Source organism: Lygodium microphyllum, chromosome 7 (assembly GCF_053477565.2).
Source record: "Lygodium microphyllum isolate KBCC chromosome 7, Lygodium_microphyllum_v1.1.10, whole genome shotgun sequence".
Classification (NCBI taxonomy): Eukaryota; Viridiplantae; Streptophyta; class Polypodiopsida; order Schizaeales; family Lygodiaceae; genus Lygodium; species Lygodium microphyllum.
The window spans coordinates 53,415,695-53,432,184 of record NC_141141.1 but is presented as its reverse complement, the minus strand read 5'-3'; the positions used below and the strand labels follow the sequence as shown (position 1 = coordinate 53,432,184).

General features: G+C 41.4%; 1 protein-coding gene across 1 annotated transcript in view; it reads left to right on the top strand.

Annotated features, from left to right (window-relative positions):
- The window catches only part of LOC148033448 (uncharacterized), a 242,715-nt gene that overhangs the window by 65,596 nt on the left and 160,629 nt on the right, over positions 1 to 16,490 (top strand). Inside the window, exon 8 of the mRNA XM_087681371.1 lies at positions 15,621 to 15,756. Coding sequence (XP_087537497.1) covers positions 15,621 to 15,756 — 136 coding nt within the window. The remainder of the gene's footprint in view (positions 1 to 15,620; positions 15,757 to 16,490) is intronic.

The following is a 16,490-nucleotide window of genomic DNA, read 5'->3' as shown; positions in this document are numbered from 1 at the left end:
ATATGGAAACTTTACCTTTGACTTTAGTTGCCTCGAAACATCCACTAGGTTGTAGGCCTTTCTTTTGCTTAAGTATTGTGATGCCTTATACTTTCACATTGCTACAATTCCAAGTTAACTAATATGCAACATTGCATATAGTTGACTAGTTCCTCATGTGTACACATGCTACGAGCACCAAATCCATTAAGTACCATTCTTATTTGCATACTTTGGACTATTGCAATGTGAACATGCATGGGAATTCGCATACTACCAATCATACCAAGATACATTTTTCCATACATTGTATCCATGAATAGTTGCACTTTTTCTCATGTAGACATTAGTAGTTGAATTTTTTCTCATGACCAACACTATACGTAGCATTTGCATGAATAGCATCAATCCCATGAGTCCCAAACACAATGGATTGCATATATGCATTGCCAAACTTGCCACTTTATACCCTAGCATCATGCCAATAGTGCTATACATGGGGTTATGCATATTACCAGCCATACCTAGATACATTGGGCCTTGCATATCATGCATTGATTGTTGCATATGATAAAGAGTTGTGTCATACATTCCCTTATGCGGTTCTTGAACTACCATAGCATGGAAACTAGTGCCAACACCAAAGTATCATGGTTACCCCATCATTGCATGTGTGCCGTGCTATCCAAAAAGCATTGGATCGGCACTTCCAAGTTGGCCTTGAATATGTATCAATTTGTTGGGTTTGACTCATGCCTACGCTCATAGAGGAGTATCAGTGATCCTCGGTAGGACATTGGGGCAATTTCTACTCTCCTTATGAGAGGTTTTTCCCCCCAGTTACATTCTTTTTATTTTATGTGCTTATCTTACACAATTCAGACACTTATCGTGTTTTACACCTTTGGGGTGTGAATGCACATTAACAATCCTAAGGTTTAAGGGTTGTACTTTGTACTTGCATATTACCATTTGATTATTACATTGGGAGTCATGTCTTCACTCTCACACTCTCTTCCCTATCAAGTGTGTACTCTCAGTTGAGCTTCGATCTTCTCCACCTCTCACATTTGGTATGAGAGCTCAGATACAGCTCAGGTCTAGTTATACCAGTGATACCCGGACTTGCTGAGCTCTATCTCAGCTCCAGCTTGGTCAGCCGGTGCCTCTAGCCGGTGCCTCTACCACTGTGTAACCACCTACTGCAGCTTCGCCATCGTCTCCACCTACTACAGTTGTGCCACTTGTTCCAGGTCTCCACCACCAGCTCGCCACCTTCCCTAGCATCACAAACTCTTGCACCACTAGACCAATTGGCTCTCAAAGCCAGCATTAGAGGTAAAAGGAGACATTTATCTATTTTTAATTTCAAAATTTGAATTTCAGACAAGGGGCTTTTGCTCGGGGAGGCTATTTCTGCTCCTGAATGTGTCTGGGACACATTTATTACAGAAATTTCTTGAAATTTGGGCCAGAAATTTGGGTTTTTTTGGTTCAATGTAGACTTTGGCATATAGGTTCAGTCTGAAATAGAATAAAATTGTGCATTTTAGACAACAAAATTTTGGGGCTTTTGCATTTTTGGTGCTGTTGAGCAATATTTGTGCATTGGACAGCATGTACATTGAACAACCACTTTTCTAGAGATCAATAGCACAAAAGGCTTGGGACACATAGGATGCTCAAGCATTGTCACTGATTGCATTGGCACTTTAGCATTCAATAATCACTCACATACGGTCTACAGCTTCTTCACGACAAGCATGGCTTACACTTGAGTAGATGTTTGTTGAAACAAATAAGACACGTATTTGTTTCTTGAAGAAAGAGCTTGAGAATGTGAAGATGGATGAAGGTGATTCCATGTAGGATCATCTTAACAAAATTCAGGACTTGCAATGTAGATGAGTATTATTCGGATGCACAGTTGATCTCTACTACTATAAATTTATTGCTGCCCTCTTATTCGGCCTTTCATACGGCCCTAAATCTCTCTCTGTAGCCACTTACTTTTCTTCAATTGGTTAGTTTTCCCTAGAAGAAGAGCAAACAAGAAAGAACATTGGGGTGGATGCAATAGCCTCTAAACATGCTTTTATGATGAGGCAGAAGGGCAAGGGTAGCCAATCTAAAAGTACTTCGCAGAGTTCTGGAAGTTCAAGTACTTCACAGAGCAGCAAGAAACATAGGGGCATGCAAGCCAAGAAGGGCAAGTGCCACTATTACAAGAAGCCAAGTCATTACATCACGGAATGTAAAAAGTGCATTTCCTAGGAGAAAAAGGAGTCAGGGATGTCTGTTTCTGATGCACCTTCTACTGCTACTGAGTTCGCGTCTTTTGTTGTATACTATGACTACTGTTTCTACACTTGTGGTTAAGACTCTTCTTGGGCTGATAGAGCATTTATCTCTATTGAGGATGCAAGCACTTGGTTCTTTGATAGCGGTGCTTCTAGGCACATTGTATCCCACAAGGATTTGTTTTCCTCGGTTATTGCAGCTCCTATTGGCAAGTCTGTGCAGTGTGCCAACAATGCATCTTACCCTGTTAGAGCTATTGGGGAGATTGTTTTGACAGCCTCCATTGATGGCCCTACTCTCCGTTTGAAGGATGTATTATATGTACCAAGTATAACGAAGAATTTGTTGTTCATTTCTTCTTTGGCAAAGTATGGTATGCAGGTCACATTTAATGATGACAAATGTATGGTCAGGGATAAAGAAATCTAGACTTTGGTTTTGATTGGCACATTATGTCATGGACTCTATGAGTTAGATGCTTATTCAGTTGATCAATCGGTCTATTTAGCATCTACTCTTACTCCCGCTATGTCACAGGCAGAGTTATGGCATGCTCGCATGGGGTATGTTAACTATGGCAGTTTGATGCTTATGCAGCCTACACAAATGCTACATGGCTTACCTCTCTTGGAGAGACCTCTTGAGCATATTTGTGAGGGATGCATTTTAGGAAAAATGCATGGTTTGTCGTTTCCTCATGATGTTGCTTTTAATGCAACCGCGAGATTACAGCTTGTGCATTCCAATGTATGTGGACCTATGCAAACAAAGTCATTGGGTGGTTGTTATTATTTTGTTACCTTTACTGATGACTTTACTCATTTTTGTTGGGTCTACTCATTGGTGAAAAAGTTAAAGATATATGATGCATTTTTGGCTTTTGTTGTACTTGCTGAAAATCAATCTGGCTGCAGGTTTAAGACTCTCCCTCTCTGTTTGGACCGAGGGGGGGAATACATGTCTTCCTTGATGAATAAATTTTTGAAGCAAAAAGGCATTGTCCATCAATATACTACTACATATACTCCACAGTAGAATTGAGTTGTAGAGAGGAAGAATCGGTTAATCATGGAGATGGCCAGAAGTATGCTCAAAGCTAAGAGTTTGCCACATGGTTTTTGGATGGAAGCAGTTATGTATGCTTGCCATATTTTGAAGAGGTGCCCTACTAAGGCATTAAAGAATGTTATGCCTTTTGAGGCTTGGAACAGCTGAAAACCTCGGTTGGCCATTTTCGTACTTTTGGGTGTCTTGCGTATGCTCATATTCCCAAGAACTAAGAAAGAAGTTGGACAACCAGACTGTTAAATGCATTTTTGTAGGGTATAGTAGTGAGAGCAAAGGATATAGATTGTATGATTTTGTTTCCAAGAAAGTATTTGTAGTAGGGATGTGGTTTTTGATGAAAATTCAGAATTATCCTTTGCTAGTTTTGATGCATATTAGATTGCCAATGATGTATTTGAAGGGCTGCTGCCCATTTCCTTTGGTGATACAACTGGAGCTTTGGTAAATAAACATAATGTTCAGCCAGCTACTCCATTGAGCAATGTAGAAATTCAGCCTATGGCTGATGTGAATATTCAGCAAGATGCTAAATTTGAGATTCAATAGGAGCTTGTACACAATCAGAAAGCTAGGCAGATATCTAGATGATACTTGTAGACTAAGAAAGATAGTCATTTGGATGCTCCTATTGCTAGTCGTACTAGAAAACAAGCACATCTACATGATCATGTTAATACAATGGAGTTTGTTATGGCAGCACATACACTTGATGATGATGAGCTTGAATGTTTTGAGGATGCACAACAAAGTGTGCATTGGATGGCAGCAATGCAAGCTGAATTTGATTCTATTATAAAGAATCAAACATGGGATTTAGTGAATTGCCTGTTGGGAAGAAAGCCATTGGTACAAAGTGGGTCTATAAGCTGAAAAGAAATGAAGATGGATCCATTGACAAGTGTAAAACCAGACTTGTGGCCAAAGGCTATGCACAAAAGAAAGGTAGTGACTATGAGGAGACCTTTGCTCCTACATCCCGTATGACTACCATTTGGTCTATGGTTGCTTTGGCTGCCCATCATGGTTGACTGTGCACCATCTTGATATTAAGACTGTACTTTTACATGGGAAACTTCAAGAAGACGTGTATGTATAGTAGCCCATTGGTTTTGTAGTTGAGGGATCCGAACACTTGGTATGCAAGCTGAAAAAGGCTTTGTATGGTTTGAAGCGAGCTCCTCGAGCCTAATATGCAAAAATTGATGCCTTTTTACTCAGCCAAGGGTTCATTAACAACTCATCAGAGTCTACACTTTATGTATGGGACTGCCCCAGAGCCCAGAAGATTTGGAGGAGAGCTCTTAGGATAGTATTCCATGGTATAGTGGAATCCATGGTGGCGACATGGGGGGCTGTAGCTTGGGTCACAAACAGAGGTTCAACTTGCGGGTATGAGGATACTTAGGGGAGAATTTCTTTTCTCATCATTGGATAGTATCTGAGAAGGATCCCTACCCCAAACTACTCATAGACATAGTGGACTCAGGGACATTGTCATAGATGGGAGCTGGTTTCCAGTATTATAGCTTGGTACATATGGATTGCGAGATGTAGCTAGGTCATTGATCTTGGGGATGTAACGATTGGGGAGTCTTTATCGACGATTTGGAGAGAGATTGTCCACACTCTCCGTGGGAGATGAGAGAGGATGCAGGGCAGCTTTGAGAGGATGAGGAAGAAAATAGAGGCTTTTCTGTGGATTTGGGATTTAGACACCTTCTTTCATATTACCCCTCAGATGGTCTAGCACTTTAGCCCACCAGATTGGTTGTTCACACAACCATTGTATCTTTGATGTACCTAGTTACTCTTCACAGAGTTCCTTGTATGTTGTATTTACCTTAGGGATTTTTCTTCGAGGTGCTATTAATAGAATTTTCTTTTCTTGGAAAAAAAAAAGAGGGGGGATCTTTGCTGGTGATATGTATTTATGTAGATGATTTCTGCTCATAGGGACACATGTTGATTAGATTTCAGCATTCAAACAAAGTTTGTAGCAAACTTTTGAGATGTCACAATTTGATCACAATCTGATCGCCTTTGTACTACTATTTGGGCATTCGGTTCATTCATGATGCTAGAGGCATTGGATTGTCACAATCTAGATATATTTGTAGACTTCTTGAGAGGTTTGGCTTATAGGACTACAAGCCAGTTTGTACACCAATGGAGACTGGACTCAAGTTGTCCTTGCATGATAACAATGATTTGCTTGACATCCATACGTATGCTCCAGTAGTTGGATGTCTCATTTACTTATGCAACACAAGGCCAACTATTTAGTTTGTAGTTTCAACCTTGAGCAAATGTATGCAAAGCCCACACATGCCACATTGCAAGCTGTGAAGCGTGTTTTTCGTTACTTGCAGGGGACCAAGACTCTTGGATTGCTTTATGCCAAGGGGGGACCATTGCAAATATATGCTTATAGTGATTCAGATTGGGCTAGTGATTTTGATATACGTCACTCTACCAGTGAACATTGTTTCTTTCTTGGCTCATCTTGTATCTCTTGGCTTAGCAAGAAACAATCCACTGTTGCCACATCGTCTTGTGAAGTTGAATACAAGGCAACTTTCTCTACCACAGTTGAATGTGTATGGCTGAGACATTTACTGGCTGATCTTGATATATCCATCACAGAGCCTACTCCTTTGTTTACTAACAGTCAGAGTGCCATTGCAATGGCATGGAATTCAAACTTTCATGTATGCACGAAACACATAGAGATCCATTATCACTTTGTCAGAGAGAGGCTACATGCAAGAGATATCAGCCTTGTCTACTATGCTACCACTAGTTATGTGGCAGACATCTTTACCAAAGCTCTTTTTTGTGACAAATTTGAAGCATTCCGCAATGCTTTGAATTTGATCTCCTTTGATGGATGATCCTTGTATGTTGATCACTTTTCACTCCAAGGGAGTTTGTTGGGTTTGACTCACGCCTATGCTCACAAAGGAGTATCAGTAATCCTTGGTAGGACACTAGGGCACTTTTTACTCTCCTTATGAGAGGTTTTCTTCCCCAGTTATATTCTTCTTTATTTTATGTGCTTATGCACATAGTTCGGGCACTTATTGTGTTGTACACCTTTTGGGTGTGAACACACATTAACAACCCTAAGGTTTAAGGATTATATTTTGTACTTGCATATTACTCTTTGATTATTGCATTGGGAGTTGTTTCTTCACTCTCACACTCTCTTCACTGTCAATTGTGTACTCTTAGCTGAGCTTTTATCTTCTCCACCTCTCACACAATTACCCACATTTAGAACATCATGGTTTTGTATTGGCTCTTCCTTCGCTGCATCTTGCTGTCTCGAAGCTGTCAAAGACGATTTCCTCTTCTTGCCTTTGCTGCCCTCCTTTAAGGGTTCAAAAAGCACATAAACTGAGGATCACTTGCCAATTGCATAAACATTTCAGCTGCTATCCTTAGCCGATCTTTAAATTGGTCATCAAATTTCTCTTCCTCTTGTTCATATTTAGCTTCTAAAGGCCTAGAAGGACCCACATTTTGGTCTAAACTGAACATTATTAGCTTGCTGTCCATACTATGTGCCTTGTCCAAGATCATGTATTGCATTTTCCCTAACACTGTGAATTTTTAGATCGAGAGGCATCATCCCTGCTTTATCCCATCTCACTATCTGAAGATATTTTTGTTGTAATACTGATCTCAATACAATTTTAGTACTAGAGCAAAGCTTGTGATTTTCAATTAGGTACCTTGGGCCTACCAATTCGAGGGAATTGATGGTATCCTGGCGATGGAGCCTTGAAACTAGCCTTCCTTCTCGAACAGGGTGGTAAATAATCTAACTAAGAACTTAATTACAACAATTAACAAATTCACGAAACTGAAATGCACACTTTACTATATAATCTTGGACATTGGACAACCTTAGACTAGGGTATCGTCAAAAAAGACGAGTACGAAGTCATCAAGATAGGGCCTAAAGATATCCTGCATTAACCTGTACAAGGTAGCAAGAGCATTCGTTAGCCCGAATGACATCACTAGGAATTCAAAGTGTCCATACCTTGTATTGAATATAGTCTTTGGGATATCTTCTTCCTTGATCCTTATTTGATAATATCCAGATCTGAGATCTATCTTTGAGAAGATCTTTGCTCCTTGAAGACGGTCAAGTAATTCATCAATTCTTGGAATGGGGTATTTATTTTTGATGGAAGAACTGGCACCCCTTGCTGTATTTGTTTAACTTTTATTGTAAATGGATGGATTACAACCGAGATTCTCCAATCTTCTCTGCTAATCCAAGTGCCTCTTGCTCTCAAAACTGACCAGCAAGCCTGTAAATCAATTTGCTCCTTAGTTTGCTTGGGGATTGACCTTCACTCTACTCCTTGAAAGACAAATTCAGCCCCAAATTTGATATTGGCTGACTAGCCTCTTGAATCTCCCTAAAATTCCTTAATTTCAACTATTGGAATTCAAGTTCTAGGTTCTCAATTTTGATATGTCTATTGTAAGTTAGCGTTCATAGCACAGATTGATTGAAGTTTCTTTGTTTGATGGCTCAAACTATTGAAAAATTCTTGACATAACTTGAAGATGGTTGGAAAATGAGAGACAATACTTTAGAGAGAAATTTCAAAGTTTCATAGCAAGAAATGCTGAAAAATTGTTGCTATCCTGCTCAAATAGCCATGGAAGCTGTCACTTATAGCTTAGGACCACTAGAAAAATTGTTATTCCATCCTATATGTTGTCATTTGTACCAGAAGCACCTTGGGTTGTTGTCACCTACTTTTAGAGGGCTCCAAATTGCTGTTACATGTTGTAGGATTGATCCCTAGTGGCTGCAAATCACATCAGTAGCCTCTCCTTACTGTCTAACAGCCTTCTTCTCTCTCACAATGGTTGGAATAGACTTCCACCAGCCAACATTTTCTCCACTTGCATGTGCAAGTTTTGCCAAGTGATAGTCTTCTAATCCCATTTTCCAACATTATCCAGCTTATTAAATTAATTCTCAGAATATTAATATGAAAATTAATTTAATAATTATTCTAGTACTCAAAAATTTAATTTCACCATCCAATAATTGAATTGGCCAGGCTAGTTTGTCTTGCAAGTATCCCTAAGTGATTATTGACCCTTAGAATGACATTAATTAATTAATTAATGCCTAGTATCTAATGTCACTACTAACATTAGTAGCCAACAGATTAATCTAGGCCCAAGTTTGACACTGGGTACCACCTAATACGTGTCAGACATAACTTATTACAACTTTTACCTTTGATATCCACTGTATCCTCGAGGTCTTTGGTTTGTTACTATAAAATAACTACCATGTGTATCACATGTGCTAAACAACCTTGCACATTTGATTAATAACTTAATCAAATGTTATCCACGAGATTAGAGCATCTCAAAATTTCATGTCCCTGTGAGAAGATCCTCATGGAGATCGTATAAGTCTCTCAAATTGGTGTGGTTGCATGTCTCTTCTACTGCCTAGTGTATACTTTGTCCTATCTCATTATTGCAAATTTTGCAGCCTCGTGAAGAGATGGAAACTCGATGTAATCCAAAGAATTATCTAAATTTGTGCCACACTCCTACTTGCTCCTTCCCTCTCTTAGATGAATAGCTAGATTCACCTCTCTCTCCATGAGAATCTCTCCCTATTATTGAGTATCAAGGACCTAAGAAATGAATTGCTTGATGGAGACCTCAACTACACGAGCCATCTAAAGTGTTCCAAGTGCATCATCACTACCTCACAAGGCTGGGGGATGTGAGCTAGTTGCTTCATCCCACATGGGGAAGTCACTACCGTTCTAGCTACTACTGATACCATAGGTAGCTGAACCTCTATTACCTGTAGCTTGGGAGAGGGAACCTCAGGTATAGTCATCTTTACTACCTTAAGTGGTGTAACTGGATTCTTGTGTGCAGCAGGCCTGGGATCCCTAACCACTTTCCATTGTCTCTTAGCATGCTGCTCTTACCCCTATATCTCTCCCTATCTTTGTCTCCACCTCCTTTTTCTAGCGGCTTGTCTCCTTTGCTGCTCCCTCTCACTCTTGCAAGGCAAGGGTCTTCCCACTTCATCTTAAAAGGAGTTTGGGCAAGGCCTAGTATTTTGTCTCCATTGCTCCATCCTAGGGCAATCAGCTGCAAAGTGGCCTACCATCTTGCAAGCAAAGCACTATCGTAGGAGACTAGTGTAATATATTGTCTAAATGATTCATCCTTTATGTATTGATGGAATCTTGATGGCTCATGGAAGGGATCCCAATATTGAAGTAGGGACCATGACTCTGTTTGATGGGTACTGAGTGTTGAGAAACCCTTCACCCTTCACCTGCAGTTTGCGTTTTTTTGCGTTTCTGCGTTTTGCGTTTAGGGTTTGCAGCCCCAAAAAGAGGCACCATCCTAGACTGACTATGCCTATTTATAGGCCACTCTCTCATTGATTTCTCATGGCTGATTCATTCAGTCCGTCACCCCTTTTCTCCAGCCTCTCCACTATCCTCACACCTCTTCAGAAGGACATTGCGGTTCGTGGTTCGTGGCCGTCTTCATCATCTTCCTTGTGCTATGGCACCCTTATTCCCTTGTATCACATTCACTCCATGATTCAGGTTTTCATCATTCCATTCATCAGAGTTTCTTCTCTCTTTTTTTCTCTTTTCCATGTTTGCCGAGTTCACTCCGTGTTCCTCCCCGCAAACCTTATTGCCTCGCTGGTACGTCATCTTTTGACATGGTATTAGAGCTAGATCTACTCACCTAGCAGCGAAGATCCTCCACTCCTGTGAAGGCAAAGACTGATGGCGGGTTCGGCATCCACTTCTCTTCTTCTTCTGCTGCATCAACATCTCGTTTTTGCAGATTCCAAGTGTTTCTGCTTGGTGCCCACACCCCGTTCGCGGAGGACATCTTAGCCGAAGCTATCCATTTGCTGTCTCCATCAGTTGGCGCCTGATTTTCAGACCCTCTTCACGAAGTTTGGAGTTGATTCCAGCCAGACAACTGTTGTTCTTGCGCAGACTTGCTGCCGTATAGCCTACCACGTCATCACAGTCCTGTTGCCTGCGTTTTTAATCTCTTATCTCCTCTGCAGGCTGTCTTGCCTGCGTTTTTAGTCTTTCTCTCTCATGACTTGCGTTTTTCTACTGATTCTAGTCTCTTACTGTTGGTCACATCCTCCTCCCACAGGCAGCTCACTTCCAGCCCTTCCACTACTCTCCCACCCCTTGAGACAGACATTGCGGTTCGTGCTTCACACTGCCCTCACACCCCTTGAGGCTGACATTGCGGTTCATGGTTCATGGTGGCTGACTCTTTCTTCTTCAGCAAGGCACAGGTATCCATGGCTTCTTTACCAATAGATGACCAGACTACTGGGTGCTCCTATTGTGGCATCACCGGACACACCACCAATGCTTGCCGACTTCGACCCTTGCTCCCCATCCCCTCGGAGTACATGCGTCTTCCACCAGACACTCCTTGTGCCACCTCTTCTTTCTGGGCCATAGAGATCATTCTGCATCGACTATCAGAGTCCTATACTCAAGGCAATAAGACGCATCCGATGCGCACTAAGTCCTTTTGAGTACATGGAGGATCGATTGGTGCTATGACCTTCTGGAGATCGTTGCAATGCCCGCAATAGTCTTCTCCCACCTATTTTTGGGTACAGTGGCTACCATGGCCCGCAATTTTGCAGTCCACTCCATTGAGAGACAGCGATTGTTTGATACCGTCTCCTCGTCAGTACGCTCCTTCGAGAGACAGTGGCTGCTCGACCACCAAGAGACAACGACTGTTGCCCACCTCTTGCTCATTCTGAGCCCCATCCTTCCCCACCCTTGGCTCATCCTAAGCTTCCTTTTTTCCCACCCTCTTCCACTCAGGTTCGAGAGGCCACTTCTGGGTGCTTTCTGGCTTCCTCTTCGGCACCCCAGATACCTTCTTCGGCACAACTGATGGCACTTCCTTCATCGTCAGACATTTCAGAGTCCGTGATCCATGAGTTTTTGGATTTTCTATCTACTTCAGAGGAGGATTCAGAGGGGGATATTATTTCTTTGCCCTCAGTAGGGACATCTATTTCTTCTTCGACTTCATCGGGGGCCCCTCCACCTCCCACCTCAGAGGGGGAACCTACTCCACATGAAGTTCTTCACCCATCCTCTACTTTCTTGGGGTGGCTGTTTTTGACCAGCCATATCTTCTACTGATACCCAAGATCTTCAAGTACTGCCTAGATCGGGACCTCGAAGGTTTAGCCGCGACTTGGTGACAAGGCCTTCGTATTTCTTCCAGCATGGATGCACGGAGCTAGTGGCTTCTCTCCCGAGGTTGTGTTCCGGGTTCTCCAGTTCACTCTGTCTACTAGTCTTTAGTGCAGGTTTCCCTTTCTGGTGGAAATCTTGGATCTTAGGGATCCTCTACATCTTCTTCCTCCTCTTCTCTTCTTGCCTTGGTCACTTGGTCAGCATGGAGCCACCTCCGAAGATCAAGTATGGGCATCTCCTTATGGTTCTCGGCACCACACAAAGTTTGACATTCCTCCTATGTATTGCATGTTTTTCTCATCTTTGTACTAGGGCACTTGGGCAAGTGAATAATTTTCCCACAAGGGACACTATCCAAGTGGCACCTGCTGCATACGCATTGCATCTCCACCTCACTCTTCTCTTGTTCCCCTTTTTGGGCCTAAGAGGGGGTGTTGAGAAACCCTTCACCCTTCACCTGCAATTTGTGTTTTTTGCATTTTTGCGTTTTGCGTTTAGGGTTTGCAGCCCCAAAAAGAGGCACCATCCTAGACTGACTATGCCTATTTACAGACCACTCTCTCATTCATTCCTCATGGCTGATTCATTCAGTCCGTCACCCCTTCTTTCCAACCTCTCTACTACCCTCACACCCCTTCAGGAGGACATTGCGGTTTATGGTTCGTGGCTGTCTTCATCATCTTCCTTGTGCTACGGCACCCTTATTCCCTTGTATCACATTCACTCCATGATTCAGGTCTTCATCATTCCAGTCATCAGAGTTTCTTCTCTCTTTTTTTCTGTTCTCCATGTTTACCGAGTTCACTTCATGTTCCTCCCCGCAAAACCTACTGTCTCGCTGGTACGCCATCTTTTGACACTGAGATCGTCCCTCTACCACCGCATCTACGAAGGTCCTATCTTGTTGAATGACACGCCCAAAAGCTTTGCCAATTTGGGCTATGCGGCAAAAAATATTCGTTGAGTCTAGGGAGGTGTATTGTGATAGCCATGCCATCTCCGATTGTGAAATAGTTCTAGCCTTCAATCCATCTATCAAAGAAGGAAATTGCAGTTTGGACGTCTAATGGGCTGGTGCAAGCACCGCTATAGAGTGGATCATTGGCACTCATCACAATGCTTCGCAAACTTAGCTCCATCGCAGAATAGCATAGGCCACCACAACTGAGACTAGAGTACCTTGTGTGCTACAGTGTTTCCACTGAAATATCCTCTAGCAACCCGCCATGTGCTTCCATGAGCACATCGTGTATTTCGTGTTTGTAGATACATCTCCTTGAAAGTCCATCCTGTCTTAAACCGATATAGTTGATCAGTAATCAACTGATAGGGTTAGATCTTCAAAATTAGTATTTTTAACGTGGTTTTTTCTATGGGTTGTGGTAGTGCAATAGTTATATTAAGTAGCAAAAAGTAACCTACAATTGCTTTATCGAGTACACAGGCTAAGTATAGAGAACGTTGCTATGGTAGCATATGAGGTGGTATTTCTGTAAAAGTTATTGGGTGATTTGGATGTGAAAGGAGATGGTCTAGTAGTCATTCACTATGACAACATGAGCAACATACGACTAGCTAGGAACCTAGTGTTCAATGCTAGGACAAAACACATTGAAGTGCATTACCACTTTGTAGGAGAGAAGGTACTTGCAAGAGAGATTGACCTGGTATATGTCAGCACACAAGAAACACCCTTGCCCCAATGGGGTTACCTTTGTAAGTCTCATCGGAGTGCCTGTGAGAGCTGCTTATATCATGTCTTTTAATGCATGCATGAGTGGTTGGTCGCCTACCAATCGGCATGCCAAAGATGATGCCTCCAAGGTCGCCAGTCTATCCCTAATGTCGAGCTCTGTGTTAGGATTGAATCTGATCTGTGGGATAGTATCGGCTGTGGGAGCTATGGGGGCTGCAGTGGAGTCCCCAAAATTAGAGGATGGACTTGCTATTGTCTCATGGATCAAGTTTTCTCCTTCTGGCTGCTGTGTGAGATCTTGCGACGCTGAATTTTTGGCACTTTGCTCATCCTATGGTAACTCTTGTGAGGAGGGAATGAGTTCTGAGGAGAGGGCAGCCATTGCTTGGAACAGTGCTGCTAGGGTGGGGGTAGTAGAGGCCGTGGGTTCAGCAAATGGTAATTTCTGTCAACCCTCTTCTCTTTGCAAGGAAGCAGGCCCTCAGCTTGAGCAAACCCCCTGCTTCTGACAAGCAGCCCCTGTGATTCTGTGGAAACGTGACAATTTGACTCCATCCTTTTGCGCTTGGAGTGCACCTTCCGTCGCTTTTTGGGTAAGTCAAAAATCTTGTAGAGACCTCTGCCTGACCCTTTGACCTGGGACGACAGACCTCAGTGCTGGCGAGTAACCTGCCTGCCTGTGTCGAGCGACCTGGCAAGTGATTGTGCTCAAGAACGCACACAACTTGTTCTCAATATTGTCTCCTTGCGACATTAAATTTTCGTGTTATTCTCTTAACCATGTCGATATCTGTTTTGGATCAGCTGATCCTTTTCGCTTTGTGTGGGTACTTTCTTTACGCTAGAATCGAAAAGGAATGAAAAATTGAATTCATGATCTGAACAAATAGATGATGGAACACATCCCTTTGTCCCCTCCAGTACACACCAAAATTCAAATCAAGTTGGAAGCAATCCCGAAAAGTCCAAATCAACAATTGGCTGCAGTTGATTTTGATTTTTTTTCACTGCACCAGCTTGCTATTTTCCTGTTCCAGAGATCTTGGTGCACTAAGTTTTTGGAGATTCGGAACTGTTACATCAGTAACTGCTGCTAGTATAAACAAGGCAGGTGGCTGGCGTAAGAAATTCAGCCTTTTTGATTGTCGTGTTGCTATCTGGATCAAACACGTGATCTACCATTATCAACCTTTTAAAAGTAGTAGTGATGTTATGAAGTGATTGTAGCAGACAGCAGCCTTTGATGCCCAAGTGGCCATTTTATAACTGAAAGCAATCAACTAATGCAATTGTGGGCTGTAGAGAAGCAGTCATAAGCAGTTTTGCTACTGTCAGTTCTGACTACTTTTGGGAGGTTGTTTTTGCTTTAATGATAAAAAATTGAAATTCTAGTTCATATCTTGAATCCCTCCGATAAAATAGGTTGTTGGTCTAATTTGTAATATAGGGTTTCTATAGTTGAACAGGATAGAGAAGAGAGAAAAGAGTGTGAGAGATGCACGACTCACCTCCAAGCCACAACATGATTTCTTAATTTATGATCTTAGTCCTAATAAGTGTCTTCATGTGTGCCACATCACCCACTTACATGGCTCTATCCCCTGTGCAGATACATTAGATGGTTGGAGCCACATATTTTAAATGGCCTAAGCCATTGGTCACGTGTGTCCCTTATGTGTGCTACTAGTTGTGCACCCTTGAACCCCATAGATGTATATTATATGATACACACATGGTCACAACTCTTTAAGATGTTTCCTCATAAATGTCATATTAATTACTTAAGACTTAAATTACCATCCAATAGTGTAAAAAATAGGGTATGGTAATCCTAACAGGAACAATGAGATAATTTAGTCCACCATGTTATTAATGTGTGCAGCTTTCTTTGAGGTAATTTGTTTGATGGAACAAATCAGTTCTTATTTTCTCCCCACTAGAGAGGATCCTTGATTAGGTCAAAATGGCTTTGTCTAATAGGCTAGATGGGAAAATACTTACACAAGCTTTATACAAGTCCCTGAGACATTTTTTCATTTTACATTTTACTTTTTTTCACTTCACTTTATTGGAAGCATTAGCCTTATTTTACTCCAAAATTGACCATTGTGAATACATGGTTGTGCATAAAAGCACAAACATCTCTATTTACAATCTAACCCATCAGCGAAACAAATGAGGGAATTATGTGACTATGGTGGATGAAGCTTTCAGGAAGATACTCACATATGCTCCTAAACTGTTTGTTTTTATTTGATAATTTTTTATTAGTGTAATAGTTTGTATCGCAGCATTGCAGACATTAACTATGAAGAAACTCTGAACACCCTAAAATATGCAAATCGTGCCCGAAATATTCGTAACAAGCCTATCATCAATCGCGATTCACGAGTCCTACAACTAAATCAATTGCGACAAGAAGTGAAAGTAAGATATCCATTTTTGGGTGCTGATGATATGGATGATGTAAACACAATGACCTTAAGAGAAAACATATCTTAAGATTTTACGATGGTGAAGTTATGAATGATGTAAACACAATGACAGGAAGAAAGAACATATGGTACACAATTTTATCATTTTACGTAAGAACATTCCATTTGAAGCACATGTATGTGTCTATTAGGCAAGAAGGCAAATAATTTCAGTCATTGTTCTGCTTAGATCTTGTGCATGTTGCCTAAAAAAGATGCCTACAAAACTAATAACGATACAGTTGATTTGAGAATCATATTCATGTTCTCTCTTTCTTCCACTTAATTCCATGCTTTGGACGTTTTACTTAATGGTAGTGCTGTTTTGTGTAATTGTAATCTTTTTGTGAGTTTTCTTTTGGCAGACCCTTTTTATCCAAGAAAAGAAAATTTCTATTAATAGCACCTAGGAGAAAATCCCCTTGAGATAAAATACAAAATACAAAGAACTTTGTAAAGAGCAACTAAGCGCATCATAAATATCATGGCTGTGTGACTAACCTGCCAGATCATGTGAGGGGCTAAGTGAAAATAGCTCTTTTCTGTAAATTGTTTTTTCCTCCTCTCTACATCTTGTGGGGGACATAGTTTATCAGCCTTGATCCTCTTATGTTATATATCCTAGAGGCATAATACCGCAATGAGGATTATAGATTGACTGGATTTATATATTGTACGATTTGTATT